This window comes from Mugil cephalus, chromosome 4 (genome assembly GCF_022458985.1).
Source record: "Mugil cephalus isolate CIBA_MC_2020 chromosome 4, CIBA_Mcephalus_1.1, whole genome shotgun sequence".
Taxonomy (NCBI): domain Eukaryota; kingdom Metazoa; phylum Chordata; class Actinopteri; order Mugiliformes; family Mugilidae; genus Mugil; species Mugil cephalus.
In genome coordinates this window covers 18,762,667-18,779,965 of record NC_061773.1, presented here as the reverse complement: position 1 = coordinate 18,779,965, position 17,299 = coordinate 18,762,667, and the positions used below count along the sequence as shown (strand labels likewise).

General features: G+C 40.5%; 2 protein-coding genes across 4 annotated transcripts; both read right to left on the bottom strand.

Annotated features, from left to right (window-relative positions):
- Positions 1 to 493: 493 nt before the first annotated feature.
- On the bottom strand, positions 494 to 5,351 carry LOC125006625 (interferon-induced GTP-binding protein Mx-like). The gene is made up of 12 exons (XM_047582850.1): positions 4,958 to 5,351; positions 4,045 to 4,182; positions 3,784 to 3,938; positions 3,092 to 3,230; positions 2,806 to 3,004; positions 2,631 to 2,709; positions 2,425 to 2,547; positions 2,179 to 2,320; positions 1,939 to 2,097; positions 1,622 to 1,698; positions 1,269 to 1,523; positions 494 to 1,162 (listed from the first exon to the last, which is right to left on the bottom strand). The coding sequence occupies exons 1-12, from the start codon at positions 5,142 to 5,144 to the stop codon at positions 938 to 940; spliced, it is 1,878 nt and encodes a 625-aa protein (XP_047438806.1). The 5' UTR covers positions 5,145 to 5,351; the 3' UTR covers positions 494 to 937.
- Positions 5,352 to 8,973: 3,622 nt separating this feature from the next.
- LOC125006624 (interferon-induced GTP-binding protein Mx-like) lies at positions 8,974 to 15,422 on the bottom strand. 3 transcript variants are annotated; one of them, XM_047582847.1, is made up of 13 exons: positions 15,334 to 15,422; positions 13,523 to 13,725; positions 13,205 to 13,342; positions 12,932 to 13,086; positions 12,437 to 12,575; positions 11,891 to 12,089; positions 11,721 to 11,799; positions 11,520 to 11,642; positions 11,275 to 11,416; positions 11,031 to 11,183; positions 10,854 to 10,930; positions 10,530 to 10,778; positions 8,974 to 9,819 (listed from the first exon to the last, which is right to left on the bottom strand). In XM_047582847.1, exons 2-13 carry the CDS (start codon positions 13,707 to 13,709, stop codon positions 9,565 to 9,567), a joined length of 1,896 nt encoding a protein of 631 aa, XP_047438803.1. In that variant the 5' UTR covers positions 13,710 to 13,725; positions 15,334 to 15,422; the 3' UTR covers positions 8,974 to 9,564. The 3 variants fall into 3 exon arrangements, with proteins under 3 accessions (XP_047438803.1, XP_047438804.1, XP_047438802.1); XM_047582848.1 differs by lacking the exon at positions 15,334 to 15,422 and having other exon boundaries at positions 12,932 to 13,124; positions 13,523 to 13,990; XM_047582846.1 differs by lacking the exon at positions 15,334 to 15,422 and having other exon boundaries at positions 13,523 to 13,989.
- Between the last annotated feature and the right edge of the window lie 1,877 nt (positions 15,423 to 17,299).

Below are 17,299 nucleotides of genomic sequence, written 5' to 3'. Positions count from 1 at the left end.
TGCGTTGTCCTCAAGCCCTGAGCTTTTTGCTTTACTATAACATGGTGAAGAGGGGGAGGTAGAATGTGTCATTTTCTACCTGAAACTGGTGTTTTGAGAGTTGTCTTACATGTCAAGTTTTTCCTTATCCAACAACAGAACAGCAGCACTTTTTCGCAAAGCTGACATGATGGCTTGCCCTCCTATGGAAAGAACACATGCATCAATGATGGCTCACTTCTAATCCATGATGCTTAACCAAAATCCAAAGCAAAACCTCCCCCAAGTGGAATGCAATTGTTATGAAGACACCTGTGCACTTTGGGGGAAAAAAAGAAATGCCTGTTACAAAAAAGGTCAAAGGTGTAGGCAGATACAAAAATCTACCTTTCTTCTCATAATTATCTTTTCATTAATTTGCTACATTTTCATGATAAAACTATTTAATTAAAGGCAATGAAGTTTTATAGCTAATCTTTACTTTAAGATCCAGATGGAGTGAAAGTGCACAAAATATTTTCATCAGTCATATTTTTTTATTTTAAAAATTGAACAAATGTCAATAAATATACATTTGGCTTAAATTTTATGTTTTCCCTTATGTAAATAACATACAAATTTGTATTAGCTGGTAATGAGTGCTTTAGGTGTCAGTGGTTTTTTTTGTTGTTTTTTTTTTTTTAATGACAACGAAAGTATATGCTCATGCTCAGAATCCATTCATATTCACTGTACTTAATAAACCGGCAAATGAGGTATATTACAGTACACACTCTTTATATGAACTGAGTTTGTCCTGTTTTGTATCACATCAAAACATCAAAAGTAAATCTGTCCTTTCTAAACTGGACACACCAAAAAAAAAAAAAAACATGTAAAAAATCATCAACTACAACTATAGCTGTGCCACATGCCAAATGAAAGGGATACAGTGCACAGGGCTCCAAGGTCTTGACTTCTAGAACTCTAACAGGCGCGCGCGAGCCTGCATGAGTCGTTTGAGACGACTCTGAAGAAAAACTCTCTTGCTACCGATGTCAGAATCCTCCTTCAACAAGTTCTCCAAATTCTCCTTCTCCTGAAGTATCTGCAGCATCTCCCTCTGCAGCTGGATGGCAGACTCTTGCAGCATCTGGTAGCGGATCACCAGTGGGATTTGGTCAGCCAAACGCTGGCTAGCAATCTGCAGGGGAGAGTAGAAAGATGGAATTAGCAGACAAGGTTCAAAAAAATATACCCTCTGACTAAACCACAATGTCTGATGTTGTCCCCTCTCAATTAAAACTCACATTGTAGTATGACTTGAGGTGCAACATCAGCTGCTCAAGAGTTGCATGATTATCCATTCTGTACACGAAGCTTCTTTCGATAGCCCGCTTGCTTTTGTGATTTTGTCCCTGCTCCTCCTCTTCTTTCTGTTGTTCGCTCAGACTGCAGCTGTAGGTCCTGTCCTGGGAGTAAACGAGCAGCTCCATCTTGAACTGCGTCCTCAGCGTGGATTCAGCAACAGCCTCTTTCTCTCGTTTTATGGTTTCAATCTTTGCCTGAAAAAGATCCTTGTCAGTCAAATGATATTTTCAAAGCCAAAAAAAAAATTAAGACTGCAAGAGTGCCAGAGGCTTAGCTGATATAATATGGATACCTTGGCAAATTTTATGAGGTTGGGAAATCCTTCGAAGCTGCTTTGTGCCAGCTGTATGAACACCTTCTTAACAGCATCTGTAGGAAGTACAAAATACAACTTCTTAATTTTCACAGAGCACTTAGATTTTGCTGTAAAGCTGTGCCATGACAATAAAGGAATTACCGGATAACCAGTCAAGCATTTTTGTGTGCCTGCCTTTTCAAAAAAAAAAAAAAACTCTGCAAGCATTATTTCTCGTGATAGCAGATGGTTGTTCTATGTAACAGCCTTTGCTGTCTCAGGTTAATATTGTCTGGAATTTGACATTAACATACCTGCTATGTCCCGAAGTTTCCTGACAGCTGGTTCTTCCAGTTGTTTGACCTGCTCCTTGACCATGTTCTCAAAGGTCTTGTAGTTGATGAAGCCCGGTAGTTCTCTTCCACGGTATCTCTGATCGTATTCCTCCACTTCTTTTTCAATTCTCTTGTTAACTGCAACAAAAATTAGTCAGTGTTACTATATGACAGACGACTGACAGACGACTGCACACCAGATCAAGATTATACTCTCACACTTTTGTCCTGAAATTTCCAGGATGGCCCTCCATTGCCCAAACTCTCTTCTGAGCAGAGAGAAGACATTGAGCATATCTCCACACTTGAGTTCCTCTCCTATAGTCAGACTGATGGCATCCTGGGTGAAGGCTGTCACTTTCTGCAGCAAAAATATGTCACAAGTGCTATATGTTTATTAAAACAGATATCCAGCATACAGGCAACGTAGCAAGGTAAACGTAAGGTAGAGTGAGGGGGGCTTACGTCAATGAGGAAGACGAATCTCTCAGCTGCATCCGGTGGGGGACCATTGCCGTATTTGTCCAGGTCTGTCTGAGTCTGTGCCAGTTTCTCCTCTATCTGCTCGGCCAGCCGAGGCAGAGATTTCTACAGAAACACAACAGGGGTCACGCATCTGCCAACTTATAATTCATTTATTCAGTTAAGATGGAGCAATCAGAAGCATTCACCTCAATGTGATGCACCAGCTCAAGGGTGAGCTTCTCAGCCAGCTTGGGAATAGTGGCATGGCCTTCATCGTAGAGAGCGCTAGAGCACAAGAGATCATACCATCAGCCATAGAACACATGCAGGACAGCTGTCTTTGCCAAATGAATTGCTAACACGCAAGGAGAATGAACCTACTTGAAATGTGCATGACATTTAAAGAAGTCGTTCTCTGTTTCTATAGCTTCAGTAAGAGACACGTTCTCTGTGATCTCCTTCTGACCCCTGCACCTGACGATCATGTAGCCCTTCGTCAGGGGGATCACCTCATTGTGAATGATTTTAACCACCGTCTCTTCTGTGCCTTTGTCCACCAGGTCGGGCTTGGTCAGAATACCTGAGCAAGATGAAGTGGAACGTCTAAGAATTGAGTAACCTAGCAACACAGTAACATTACGGATGGCACATTTACAAAACTACCTACCTAAAGTTCTCTCTCCCTCAGGATCCACCTGCTGTGCCATCTTCAGAGCCTCCGTGGTCGCTATGTCCACATTGCATGGAACAACAACCAAGCTGATGGTTTCTTGCTTTGTTATGAACTTCTCGATCAGTCTCTTTATCTGAAAGCAACCAAACACAGTGCTATGAAGTTATCGACTTTTATACTTGCATAGACCACTGTTCAGACCTGGCATTAACATGTGTCCCCAAAATGTCTCCAGTCAGTTCTTTAGATCCAATTCATGAGCACATATTAAGTTGTTATTTATTGACCTCCGCCTTTATGTTAACTATTTTCAAGACCTGTGCATAACTCCTACCCTGGAAGCTGGCATACGTACCACAATCTCCACCAATAAAGACAAATGAAGATAAATAATTTCTTGTGCATTTATTGTGTTTAATCGTGTACTCCTGAATACTTTCAATTTTAATATGACTCAGGACACCTTGCATGTTCACACTACCAAAGGCATGCAGACAAATGACCACCTACAAATGTGGTTAGAGATCAGATGTCTAGAATGCATCTTCAGTACTACTTAACGTTGATCACACTCCCCAGGACGGATGTAAATGCCAGGTCTGAACGGGGCCATAGATGGCGAGAGCCAATATGTCCAGTTATTCAGTGAGGAGTTGTGTAGCGATGGCGGCACCGAGCCAGATTACCTGTTCACCGATGTTCTCGGGCTGGCCCTTCACAGCCACCCTGGTGATGCCGGGCAGGTCAATGAGCGTTAGGTCTGGAACATCAGGGGAGGCGACCTCCAGACTGATGAGTTCACTGCTGATCCCAACCCCGTTCCCAGCCATTTCATCTTGAGCTAAAGAGAGAGGATATGTTATCACAAACGCAGGTAGTTCAAATCTAAAAGACTCAGTAGTTGCATCAATACTTGCTTCTTCAATCATCTGTACTGTATACTGTACCTTCCCTAATCTTTTTCTCCACACTTGCAGGATCTTCTATCTCTTCATCGTGGTTCCCGTAAATTATCTTCCCATACCACTCCTGGCCTTCTTTTGTTCTCTTCATCTTCAGTTCCAGGGGACATCTTGTTACAATGCCTGGGGGGGAAAAAATCAAAAATGAAATGCAAAATATGTTCCCGGAATAATAATGTGCAAAAAAAATCTAACATCAACGTAAATGTTTCCATAAATAAATACATGGTTTTCTCCGGTGACACCAGCAAGTTAATATATTTGCTACAGACAACTTGGGAGTAAAATGTCATGGGATGCTGGAGGGAGAAGTGTAGCGTGTTCTCTGGCTTTTAATTTGGCACCACCATCTGGTCAGAATGAATCATGCAACCATGCCCACTTTTCTACAATTATTGACAGTGAACTGGCCTGTGTATGTTTTTGCTTTGGCAAATGGGTGTGGTGAGAGTGTTTACAGCGTTAAGTAGACAGCCCTAAGCAGCAGGCTGACAAGTTCTAATGGTCTTATGTATTGTCTTAATTTTTCCTTCATTGTCCAATATTTGTTCATTATAACATCCACTGCGAGATAGACTTATCTTATGTCAAATAAAATCAGTGGTGTCAATGGCGAGACATACTAATATAAACAAGAAAAAAAAAGAAAACACACACACACACACACACACACACACACACACACACACACACACACACACACACACACATCAGATCAGTGCCCAGAAATGCAAAGTGCCAAGCTTCACAAGACAACACTGATGAAATGACAAATCTAAGCCATAAAGAGTTTATCCCATCAGAGCAGGTAGGTAGGAGGAGATTAGCTGGATCCATAACCCTTTTTTTTCCCCATTAAAAATAATAAATAAAAATAGATAGATTGAAAGAAACGTACCACTTCCTCTTGGCAGGGCCACCCCGGACAGCGCCTCCAGCACAGAACTCTTCCCGGAACTTTGGTCTCCTATCACGGCTATAGCAGGCAGCGCTAAGTCCTTTTCCACACCCAGGGAGCGAAGAGAGTCTATGAGGTCGATGCAGGGGCGCACCTTCTCTTCATACTGTTGGTTCAGAGTGTTCATAATGCAGCTTGAGGGGTCTTCTATTAAATGGGATGCACCCTAAATCTTAAAGAGCTGTGTGACCTGCACTCAACCTAGAGACACACTGCGAGTAGATCAAGTAGCACCGGTGAGGTAAAGACTGGTGTTCGGTGGTTAGGTTTCGTTTCTCTCGGTTTCCTTCGCTTGCTAGTGTGTTCAGTTTCACAGGAAAACAGCAGAATTTGAGCCGTCGTTTGCTGAAACCCAGTCGAGCCGGCCGCGGTTAGATTTTTCTTGCGCGTCTAGCTGTGTATTTAGGGTACAGATAGACTACATGTGCGGGCTAAAAAGCTACAAAATATAAAGTATATAAAGTAAACGGTTTCATTCATGGTTTAGCACAATTACGCTCTTGATTATTTTATACTGCTGCACTTGATACGATTACTGTGCAATAGTTCTCGTCACTTTACCGTATAATTTTAAGAAAACTGATGACATAGTCATGCAACCAAAAGACGACCTTAAAGTTAAATAACTTACATGCAAACGGTCATAAAACATTTTCTTTCAGAGTTGCTACATTGTTGACTTAATTCTTATTCACAGTGACCCTGGTTATTATTGTACAATATTTCAAGCAATTTTACTGCACAATGTGGTAGAAAAATAATGGCAATATTGCCCAACTTATCTAAAAGTGTCCTGCCACTTTCAATTTCCCATATGAATATGAGAGTTTTATGACTGAATTACTTCATACAATCACAAAACTCTTTCCTTCTCAGTGACTCACAGTGACTCTGATTATTATTGTACAATTATTTTAAGTCATTTTACCATACAATGTTGACAGAAATTACAGGGACAAAGTCACCCAACCTAAATGCACCCCAGCAGTTGAGTTCCTTGTTTTTTTTCTCCAAACAATTATAAAAGGGTCATTCCTACTATTCGGTGCCATTTGAGTCCCCATGACATAGTATGGCATATTTTGAGTAAAAATGGGCTAATACTTATTTCTAAAAGCTTTGCTTACGTGGTTAACTGTTCTCTGCCATAGCATACAATGATATGTATGCAGGAGTAGTTCAATTTAAAATACTCTAATTTTACGTAAAAAAGCTAAGCTGTCATGTCTCAAATCAGGTTTGATCAACTGAAGTTACAGTTGCAGGAGGGCCACGCCTAAAGAAGAACCCAACACCACTCATGATTTGTGCAGCCAAACCACTGTTGGAAAGCTTAATTTAGTACGAACTTTGAAAGGCAGAAGAGAATTTTGGAATCTTCAACTTCCCCCTGCCTTTATGTGCTGACACAATATTCACCACTATCAATGATCTGCATGTCCACCTTTGCATATTGATCTGGTCAACAATGAGGAGCCAACAGTCATCAAAGTGGAAAGTGCCCGCAAGCAGATTTTATATCCCCCCAGACATGAAGACAAAAGAATGTCAAATTTAACATCAATCTTGTGGAACTGAAGTGGCAGGATGCTTTTACATACAGGCTGGGTGACTTTGTCATTCATTTTCTTCAAAACTGTACAGCAAAATGTCGAGAAATATTGTATAGTTACAGTCAGGGTCGCTGTCAACAAGAATCAAGTCAGCGTTTGGGGTAAACTACGAAGGAAACAGTTTTGTTGTTTGTTTTTTGTCACATGTATTTTAGTCTCTCCCAGCACATGTACCATAAGTATAAAAGCAGACGCGCAAGAAAAATCTAACCGCGCCTGGCTTGGGTTTGACTGTGTTTCCACAAACGACGGCTCGCGCGGTGATCCACGGCCTCTTTCCTCGACAGACCGAAGAACCAGCTACGGAAAGACCCCCAAAACAGTGTGACCAGACGTCCCCGATTTCTACTGAGAGTCTGCGTGAATGAGAAACAAAAAACTACAACATAAGTTATTACGATAGCTGGTCGAGCTGCTATTGACATTACAGACATGGCAGTTTAAATATGTCTAAAAAAATATGTCAAAATAAATGAAATCAGGTCGCTTTATACTGAGCGACGACAGAGAAGGCTGTCCAGTTCATTCATGTTTCGTTGTGTGGCAGCAGATAGGAACTGCGCAGAGCAGAACGAAATCGAAACTTCAATTAGGTTTCTATTTCGCGTCGTTCTATCATCTCCCCTTTTCATTTATCCTGCAGTTGATAGGAAAACGCAACACCACGCTGTTTTCTAAGTTTCGTGCCGATTACGCAATTTTTGTAAGTGTGGTCCGCCACCGACATGCGTGAAGTAAATATCGCATTATTTACAGCGCTGTATATTTTCATATTTGTGATATATATATATATATGTATATATGAGCACACACCTGGAGGCAAGGTGGGTTAAGTGTCTTGCCCAATGATACGACGGACAGACTAGGGATAGGCGGATAGTTATTGATAGATATTGGCGGAAGTTGAAGGAGATCGGGAGTCAAAAGCCAGTTCCTGGAATTAAAACTTGGATGTGCGTAGTGCTATGCTGTTGCACATTTTAATTGAGATTTTCGTTTGTACGTTTTGCCTATGACCACAGTCGAAACATTTTATTTGATGGTCAATGTCACCTTACAAAAAGCAGTATACAACATCAAAATAACAACACAAACAATGCAATAAAATAAAAGAAGATTTAAAAGTATATAGAATTAGAGAGAAGAAAAACAGATTAGCATTTTATAAACTAAAAATAAAAATAAAACCACGGGGCTTGCAAAAAGAAGAAGAAAGAAAAGAAAGGAAAAACAGGAAAGCTACACTGAACAACGATATAAACTCAACACTTTTGTTTTTGCTCCTATTTCTCTCAAATATTGTTCACAAATCTGTATAAATCTGTTTTAGTGATTACTTCTCCTTTGCTGAGATATTCCCACAGGTGTGGGATATCTAGGTGCTGATTAGACTGTATGAACATTGCGCAGGTGGGCCTCAAGCTGGCCACAACAAAAGGCCACTCTAAAATGTTCAGTTTTGCTTTATGGGGTGGGTCAGGAAACCAGTCACTATCTGGTGTGACCACCATTTGTGCCTTGCAATGCAACACATCTCTGCACAGTTTGTGGAGAAATAATTCGGTTATGCAAACCGATTGTTGCAGCAGCTCTGGGCGGCTGGTCTCAGACGATCATGGAGGTGAACTCCCTCAGAACTGGCAACATATGTGGCATTGCGCTGTGTGATAAAACGGATCATCAATTGAAAATGAAACCGATGAAGTCTCAAGGTCTGGATCATACAGCTCTGCTCAGCTGAACGCTGTCTGAAGTGAGTGACTTTTATGACAGCCACACCAGATAAAGAGCAAGAGACAACTCGTTTTAAAGATAAGCTCAATAATCTACTGCCACAGTAGTCCAAACTAACCAACAGCAGCTTTTTACTTACAATTTATTAGTCTCATTAAAACAATATTTATTGTTACTTATAATGCAGCGGTACATTTATAATTAGAGGCCTATAAAATACACTCTAAACTTCATAAATGAATCATAAGTAATCCTAAGTATTGTTGGACAGAAATATGCAGCCATAACCCTCCCTCCCTGCTATAATAGGACCAAACGGGTCGGGTGTCATTCACTTTAGTCATGTTTGTTTTACTTTAGCCAGCTTTCATGAAGCAAAGGCTAAAGCTGTGTTTATGGACATTCACATTCTTGCCAGTTAACCAACATTTAAGAGATTCTAGCAGAAGAAATAACAAACTTGCTAAAAACTTGGCATTACATCTTCCTGCATTCACCCCACCTCACCAGTGGATACTTTACCTTTATCCTCAACCATTTTTCTTCCTCAGTTTTCTTCTTCTTGTGGTTTTCTTATGCAGAAGGATAATTTGTAATGTTTGTCATTAATATCCTCACTAACTAACTAACTAACAGGAATGTCTCAACGATATTGACTTAAAATACTAGCCACGGCTCATCATTGCAGCTTATTTTATTCATGTCTTAAATTTATTTTTAGACGGGATATAATAAACAAAGGAGATGGTTACAGATAAAGAGTTAAGTCATTTTAATTCTCCTCAGATGAGGCTTAACTTGCAGCTTTGGGGCCCCCTGGTGGCTAAGGGTCCTCTGAGCGTAACAGAAGTCTTTTTCTGAAAAGTGTTATTAATGACATCGGTTGTTTGGAGTCCAAAAAAAAGAAGAAAAAAAAGAACAAATGTAAACAGCAAATTTTAAAGTTGGTATTTTATGCATTATATAAAGACAGCCTGTGCATTACCTGACACACTTAACTAATGCTGTCTACTTGATCTCCTCTCCTCTACGTTTTTAAGTCAACTTAGCGCAGTGCTTCATTCACAACATAACACCGAAAAAATGTTTACAAAATTGATAATGTTGAATAGACTGTCTTTGAAAAGTTTGTCTATCGATACACAATGATTTGAGATAAATAGAAATCTGCAAAGAATACAAGTAATTCAAAAACAGTTTTCAGCTTGTGCTAAAGTTGTATATGTTCATACTGAATTCAGTCAACAGAGAGCGTGCATTTGACAGGCGCTTAAGGCGATTCTGAAGGTAAATTCTCCTGTTTTTTATGCCACAGTCCTCTTGGAGCAGGGACCCGTTTTTCCCATCGTCCTGAATAATCTGCAGCATCTGCCTCTGTAGCTGGAGGGCAACCTCCTGCAACATTTCGTAGCGGATCACAAGAGGGATCTGATCAGCCATGCGCTGGCTAACGATCTGTGGTTTGGAGATACGAGAAGTAGGGGTAAAAAAAAACTTCATTTATCTATTCCTTTACACAATTTGATCGGTGTTGTCTGAAATATCTGTATTTATGAGGTTGCAGTATACGTGAAGTAAACATGATTTATTCCGGAAGCTATCAGAGAGGTTCGAACATTCTTCAAACTGAGCATTAAATGTTTGTCTTTTACTTCTATTTATATTTAGCTGACAAATACTAGAATATTTTAAACTTGTAACAGGTTTGAACATTACATCCAAAAAGCAGAGAGAAAAAGTGACCCTCATTTGACGTATGATGAAGAGCCCTATGGTAGGTTCTCATAGAAAAGGAGCCTTCAGATACTGGAAAAGGTGGCACAGTTGATTTGTAACTGAACTGTGAAAAATGTGCCGATTTCTTCCGTAACTGTACACCAGACTATGACACTGAGCCTTTCCTCGGTGGATTTGCTTGTGTCTTTCGGGATTTGGACAGACACAGTCTCTCAAGATTACACATCTTGTGGTACAATGGTATTTTTTGGTCCACATGCTGAAGTAGCCAGTCCTAGACAACCTGGCAGTCATTTGAAATCTTCTTGCATATGACTTTCCTCACAGTGAAGTTCTTTTTAAATCCTTTGCCGGAGTCATAGGCGTCTACAACCCTACCTTGTGCACTTCGCAGGACTACATGTACATAGCACTTTAAGGACACTTACGTGGTAGTAGGACTTGACACGCTCTTTATATTCTTCCATGGTATCCCTGTTGTTGTTTTTATTCACAGTGCGCTTAGTCATAAAGGTGGTGGCGAAAAACCCATCTTGTTCGTCATCCCTCTTTCGCTTCCCTATCATCTTGTCATATGTGCTGTCCTGAGTGTACACGACCATCTCCATCTTAAACTGAGTCCTCAGCATGGACTCTGCCGCAGATTCTCTCTCACTTACGATGGCTTCGATCTTCATCTAAATCACACACCAAAATCGTTAGCAAATATTGAACATGTGTGCGTATACAGGTACAACTGACAAAGAAGGTACCTTAGCTGTTTTGATGAGGTTAGGAAATCCAGCCAAGCTGCTCCGTGCCAACTCAAACAGCTCTTTCCTTATGATTTCTAAAGGGAAAAGAAAACAAATCAGATGCAGAATTAAAGTCACCAAATACATTAATAACTAGGAGGCGTCACTTTAGTATCATGAGAAGACATACTGTACCTGTCACCTGCTTGAGTTTAAGCACAGCAGGTTCCTCCATTCGCTCAATCTGCTCCTTGATCATGGTTTCAAAAATACGGTAGCTGGTGAACCCTGGTAGTTCTCTTCCTCTGTATTTCTGTTCGTACTGAGGACTCTCAATAGTATCGTTTACTGCATGTAATTGCAATAAAAGGTCACTTTATGTTTGATAATACAACACGAAAGTCATGGCATATTTCAGTTTTCTCTCTCATTTACTTACATGTTTTTCCAGATGTCTCAATGGTTTCCTTCCATTCTGAAAAAACATTTCTGAGTATGAAAAAGATACTGGACTTGACTCCACATTTTAGTTCTTCCCCCTTTGTGAGATAGATGGCGTCTTGTGTAAATGCTGTCACTTTCTAAAATACCAGAGGTTAAAGTAAAAGAACGGGACAAATTAGATTTTTGCAGAAGATCCACTTCAGGTTAGCAGATGCAAAAATGGTCAGACAGTAAACTCACATCAATGAGGAAAGTGAGTCTATCAGCTGACACTGTTGGGGGTCCGTTGCCATGTTTGTCCAGCTCTGCCTGAGTCTGTGCTAGTTTCTCCTCTATTTGTTCTTCCAGTCGAGGCAGAGATTTCTGAAAGTCACACGGGGGTTAGGCAATTGGAGTAGGTAAAGTTATCAACCTACTTTTTGAGCACTGAGAAGCTTTCACCTGGATATGATGCACCAGTTCCATGGTCAGTTTTTCTGCCAGCCTAGGAACAGTGGCTTGACCTTCATCGTAGAGAGTCCTACGGCAAAGAAATACAAAAGGATTCAAAGTACAACCTGACACAGTGTGTCGCACTTATCTAACACTAGTTTGGATAGGAACAGACTTACTTAAAATGTGCGTGATTTTCGAAGAAGTCGTTCTCTGTTTCTATAGCTTCAGCAAGAGACACATTCTCTATGATCTCCCTCTGACCCCTGCACTTGACAATCATGTAGCCCTTCATCAGGGGGATCACCTCATTGCGCACGGTTTTAACCACTGTCTCTTCTGTGCCTTTGTCCACCAGGTCGGGCTTGGTCAAAATCCCTGACAGAGAGACAGAGAGACAGAGAGAGAGAGACAGGTTGTTTTTTTTGGAATACAGATAAATAGTAGTGACAGTTTCTGACACTAAAGCACCCTGAAAGAGAGTATGAGAATGATCTCCGCAGCATAAAATTCGTACAGGTCATTCTAAGTTACTTAAAATACTAAACAGAGCTATCTCAGATTTCTGCAGTATTACTTAAATTAAACAGGCTTATTACACAGAACTAGAAACAGAACTTACAAAATTAAGTTATGCAACTTCCTGTCCACTTTCTGGTGGGAAGAGTGGACAGTGTAAGAGCAAACCTTACTTACGAGCTGTGTGACTATTTTTCAGTATTTACCCATAGTTCTCTCTCCCTCAGGATCCACCTGCTGTGCCATCTTCAGAGCTTCTGTGGTCGCTATGTCCATGTTACATGGAATAACAATCAAGCTGATGGTTTCTTGTCTTGTGATAAACTTCTTGATCACTCTCTTGATCTGAAAGGAAACAGTCACAGTCCTATGACAATCTCATTCTAATGAATTGAATTCATAAATTGTGCAACTGTCCAATATCTGCAGTGTTGGAACACTTCACATCAAATCAACAATTACGTTATAATCACACTGAAAATCGGAACCATTTGAAGGATGACAACGGAGTATACCCTTATGCCCTTACCTCTAGAGGCCTAAAGTATAATGGCCAAAAATTATGTTTACCTATTAGTGATTAGCTTAACAGCAACCGTTGTTAAAGGTTAAGGTTATTTTTTAGATGTAAATTACAACGTTCCACTGGGTGGAAAGCATCCAATAGCACACTGAACCAAAAGTATTGAGTTTGAGCTTACTTGTTCATAGATGTTCTCGGGCTGGCCCTCAACAGCCACCCTGGTGATGCCGGGCAGGTCAATGAGCGTCAGGTCTGGAACATCAGGGGAGGCGATCTCAAGACGGATGAGGTCACTGCTGATACCCGCACCAAACCCAGCCATTTTATTTTGTGCTGAAGAGAGAGGATATGCTATGTGGTGTGATGTTTCCCTAAGCAGATAAATGGAACCGTCATTTATGTCCATCACTTCTTGGCCTAAATTAATGAATTTATATTCTGTATGCAATACCTTCTCGAATCTTTTTCTCCACATGTCCAGGATTGCTTATCTCCTCCATGTGATTCTTGTAGCTTATACTTCCAAACCAGTCCTCTCCCTCTTTCTTTCTCTTCATTTTCAGTTCCAGTGGACATCTTGTCTGGATGCCTACATTTCCAAAGAGAGAGTTAAATGAGGGCTAAGTGTGTTTAGATGAGGTCAGTTGCTCTCAGACTACGTTGTCAGTAACTGATACACTGAAATGGTGGAGGTGTGGAGTTATGCATGAAAACACGAAAAAGGTTAGCCAGCTAGCTACAGGTCAGTGGTAAGTAGTGTAGGACTTACCACTTCCTCTTGGCAGAGCCACTCCTGACAGCGCCTCCAACACAGAGCTCTTTCCTGAGCTTTGGTCTCCTATCACGGCTATAGCAGGCAGCGCCAAGTCCTTCTCTATACCGAGAGAATGAAGAGAGTCTATAAGGTCAATGCAGGGGCGCACCTTCTCTTCATACTGTTCGTTCAGAGTGTTCATAGCGTCTGCCAGTCTCCTGAAAAAACAAACAAGCGAGCAAAAATCGAAACAAAGCAAATAATGAAACAACAACAAAAGGCTAAGTAAAGAGCTGTGTGACCTCCTCTCTATTAGAAGTACACTGTAGTCTTGACCCGGAATAGCAAAAAGAGTTTCTAACCCAGGAACTGAAATGGTCAAAGTGCATGGGTGTGTCCTCCTTACTTCACAGTGGGATGGTCTCAGAGTAGCACATAACATGTTATTGGTTCTCTTGGTCTGTCTGTTTGTTCATCTGGATACAAGTGATTCAGTTTCTGTGAAGGATTTTAGACCACCATGCACTGCTCCCTTAGACAAAGCTAACTCTAGTTATAGCCAGGATTTGGTGCAAAGACTTAGTTAAGGCTCAAGTTGGGCTTTTAAATTCCGTGTTTGTCACTATCATACTTCATGTTCTCCTGGCAACCACATTTAAAACAAGGTCCTAAACAACTAATGGAAGTCTGACATTTAAAATCTGAATTAACATCACAAATTTGCCAGTTTGATTGCTCACTTACAGATATTACACAATCTGCAATATGTTTTCTTCTATTTAATTAGCAAGACGGAACGTGTAACCCACTCCTGGGTAAGTACATCTTGCTCTAGGTTAATTAGGAACGATGCAATATCAACAACAAAGTTATTCAATTAACTGTATATAACAGTGACTTTCACAAACGAATAGAAACTGTCTTTTGGATGAATTGTCCACAGTCCAGTCAGTTTGATGGTCAAAGTCCGATGACAAGAGAGAGGTAAGTCCAAGTCACGTGTTAGAGGTTGAGACCTGATGGAGGTCTGATCTGTCAGAGTTGAACGGAATCAGAGTGCACTGTTGTTCAATTGTGTGTTCGGCTGGTACTAATCTGGGTGACTGGCACAATCCCACCACAAGGGAGATAGAGACATAAAGACTCAAAACACCATCCCTGAGAGAAATATTTTTAGGTTAAAGTCCTCATTGAGACCAGGATGACTGGTGGCCTTAAGGGCATGAATCCAATATACCTCTCTTTCTTTGAGGAGTTTGAGTTTGTCCCTTCCCCTGCCATCTGAATTTATAACTTTTATATCTATAACTATGACACTTGAATCACATCCTTGCTGAGCTTCTAGGAAGTGTCAGTGTTAGTGTTAGTGGATAGCTCAAGTTTCCAGTCCGAATGACATATTTATGTTCGACTACCCTATCTCCTATCACCTCCTTTTGGTGAGGCTGACATAGAAACAGCCGCAGATGCATTCAAGTCGGTACACAAGATGGACGGTATTACAATTTATGGAGGTGGTGATATGCGGTTTGTGCTTAACAGGTATTAACAAAACTCACACAAAATCATAACCATACAAATCTTACTGCATCTGTGGAAGTAAACCTGCATTTCCCACAAGAACACACAGTACTCCTTTCAGGATGGAGTAATGTTAACACACAATCACACATTGTTATTTAAAAACAATCACTCGCTAATCCCAAGTTGGTATAGAAAGTAACTGAAACTGAAACTAGACATTACCACAATTCGGTTTTAGCACTGCTGTAGCACTTTCATGAATGGCTGTAAAAATTACACACACCAAACTTACAACAACTTACAACAACAACACTCCTGTTCAAAGTCACGACTTCTCCCAAGCATGGCAACTCTTTTCTGCATCTCATCAAACTTCCGTCCAGTAGTAATGTGTCATGCGCAAAAGAGCCAATGTTTGCAAGTGAGTCAGAAGAGCCGATTCCCATCGAGGGGGGAGCCTGCTCCCCATTGTTTTGTTTTCCTCTTTGCTTGTTCATTAGTGTTGCCATGAGGAAGGGGGCAGGACTTTGTTTTGATGGCCACACCATGTAGCCAGTCACATGTGAGGAATCATAATCACACCACTAAACGAAACAGCATCTGGATGAAATTTAAAGACATTGGGGGATGGCAGAGCACTGTCTTCACTACAATGAATATACCCGTTGTTTACTGAGCTTGGTTCTGTTTTTATTCATATGGATTTGATTTCATTTGTTGGCACAAGTATGCATGTTTTCCCTATGTCTGCATGGGTTTTCTCAGGGTACTCCAGTTTCCTCCAACCCTTCAAAGACATGCTCGGTTAAGTGGTGATTTTAAATTGACCATAGGTGTGAGTGTAAATGATTGTTTAGGTCTGTGTTGACCTTGCAATAGACCCTGCGATAGTTGATGACAGCTGGGATAGGTTCCAGTAACCCCCACAACCCCCACAACCCTAGTGAGGATAAGTGGTTGTAGAAGATGAGATGTGTTTTGTCAGGACCGTGGTTATTTCACTGGTAGGAATTAATGTAACTGGGACTTAAGATTATACTCCACACACAAACTGATGTTTCTGTCTCTGAAAGGCCTTTCTGTTGACATAATGCATTCCTCAGACCCTTAGCCTAACCGGAGTCTAGGCAAATAAATGCCTAACCCTAAGCATGATCATAACCAAATGGTAACTTATACCCCAAAATAAATTCAGATTTTAAACTTCTATATTTTGCAGGGGCCAGAACAATGGCATCACTAACATCCATTTTTGGGAATCCGATCACAAGTGACCACCTGTGAACACATTTAGGACACATTGAGGACTGCATTTCGAGGTGGTCTGGGTCACATGTGTCTGCATTTGTTTGGTTGTGTGAATACAAAATGCATCCTAAGTTACATTAAGACCATCTACACAACAAAGGTGTTCTTGCATCAGTGGAGATTTGACTCAATTATTCAGAAAAAAGTCACAATTATTGACTGCTATCATTATGCTCGCCTAAAAATTAAGAAGCATCTTAAGTAATGTCTATTCATTAGTAAGGACAGCCTCTTAAATGATTCTGTCTTCCTAGCTGTTAACTAACTAAAGTAATTAATAAATCTAAAGATGATTTTTTTTTAAAAGAGTGTGTGTGATTCTGTCATTAAATATGGTTATCATATGATCATGTTGATTGAAAAGGAGATATGTGGAGTTATTTTGTCTTTATTTTTTCAAACATTCCAGCAAAGTGGTGATGTCCTCACTTTCCAAAATGTCCTCACTGCAGTGGTCTTTAACTCCCACCTAGTCCTCAGAAAGACGGCTGTACAAGAAAATAAACACGCACACACATACATGCAAAAAGGACAAAAACTGGGCCTGGTTACAGTATTCTTATAGTAGTATATGAGTTAATGTTTTGATAGAAACCATTTATCACTGAGAAGAACCTACTTTGTGATGTTTTTCGCCAGTTAGATGCCTCTTCATATCTGAACTTGTGCTGTGTATGCAAATATCTGTCTTGGAGACAGTTTCTCTGTGGGGACATGGTCCACCTTGACATTTGTACAAATTTTTACAGGTTTACTAGCATGAATCCCTGTAAAATATCATCCACACTCACTACGTGGACCTGTACACATTTGTCATGGGTATCAGACTGTTTTACATACACGGATGTTCAATCTACTTTATTACACTGATGCAGGCCACATGCAAAGAAGGTCAAAAACAGGACTGCACACGTCATATCAATCTAAATAAATAGCAAACAGGCATAATCTCTGGTTCAT

What these genes read in the sequence shown, in the direction of transcription:
- LOC125006625 (XM_047582850.1), bottom strand. Translation starts at nt 5,144, where the DNA reads ATGAACACTCTGAACCAACAGTATGAAGAGAAGGTGCGCCCCTGCATC. An exon ending in AGCTGGTGCATCACATTGAG is followed by an intron (nt 2,548 to 2,630) that starts GTGAATGCTTCT and finishes GTGTTTCTGTAG; the next exon opens with AAATCTCTGCCTCGGCTGGC. An exon ending in GGAAATTTCAGGACAAAAGT is followed by an intron (nt 2,098 to 2,178) that starts GTGAGAGTATAA and finishes TTTTTGTTGCAG; the next exon opens with TTAACAAGAGAATTGAAAAA.
- LOC125006624 (XM_047582846.1), bottom strand. Translation starts at nt 13,949, where the DNA reads ATGTTATGTGCTACTCTGAGACCATCCCACTGTGAAGTAAGGAGGACA. An exon ending in GGAGAAAAAGATTCGAGAAG is followed by an intron (nt 13,087 to 13,204) that starts GTATTGCATACA and finishes CTCTCTCTTCAG; the next exon opens with CACAAAATAAAATGGCTGGG. An exon ending in ACCTCATCAAAACAGCTAAG is followed by an intron (nt 10,779 to 10,853) that starts GTACCTTCTTTG and finishes TGTGTGATTTAG; the next exon opens with ATGAAGATCGAAGCCATCGT.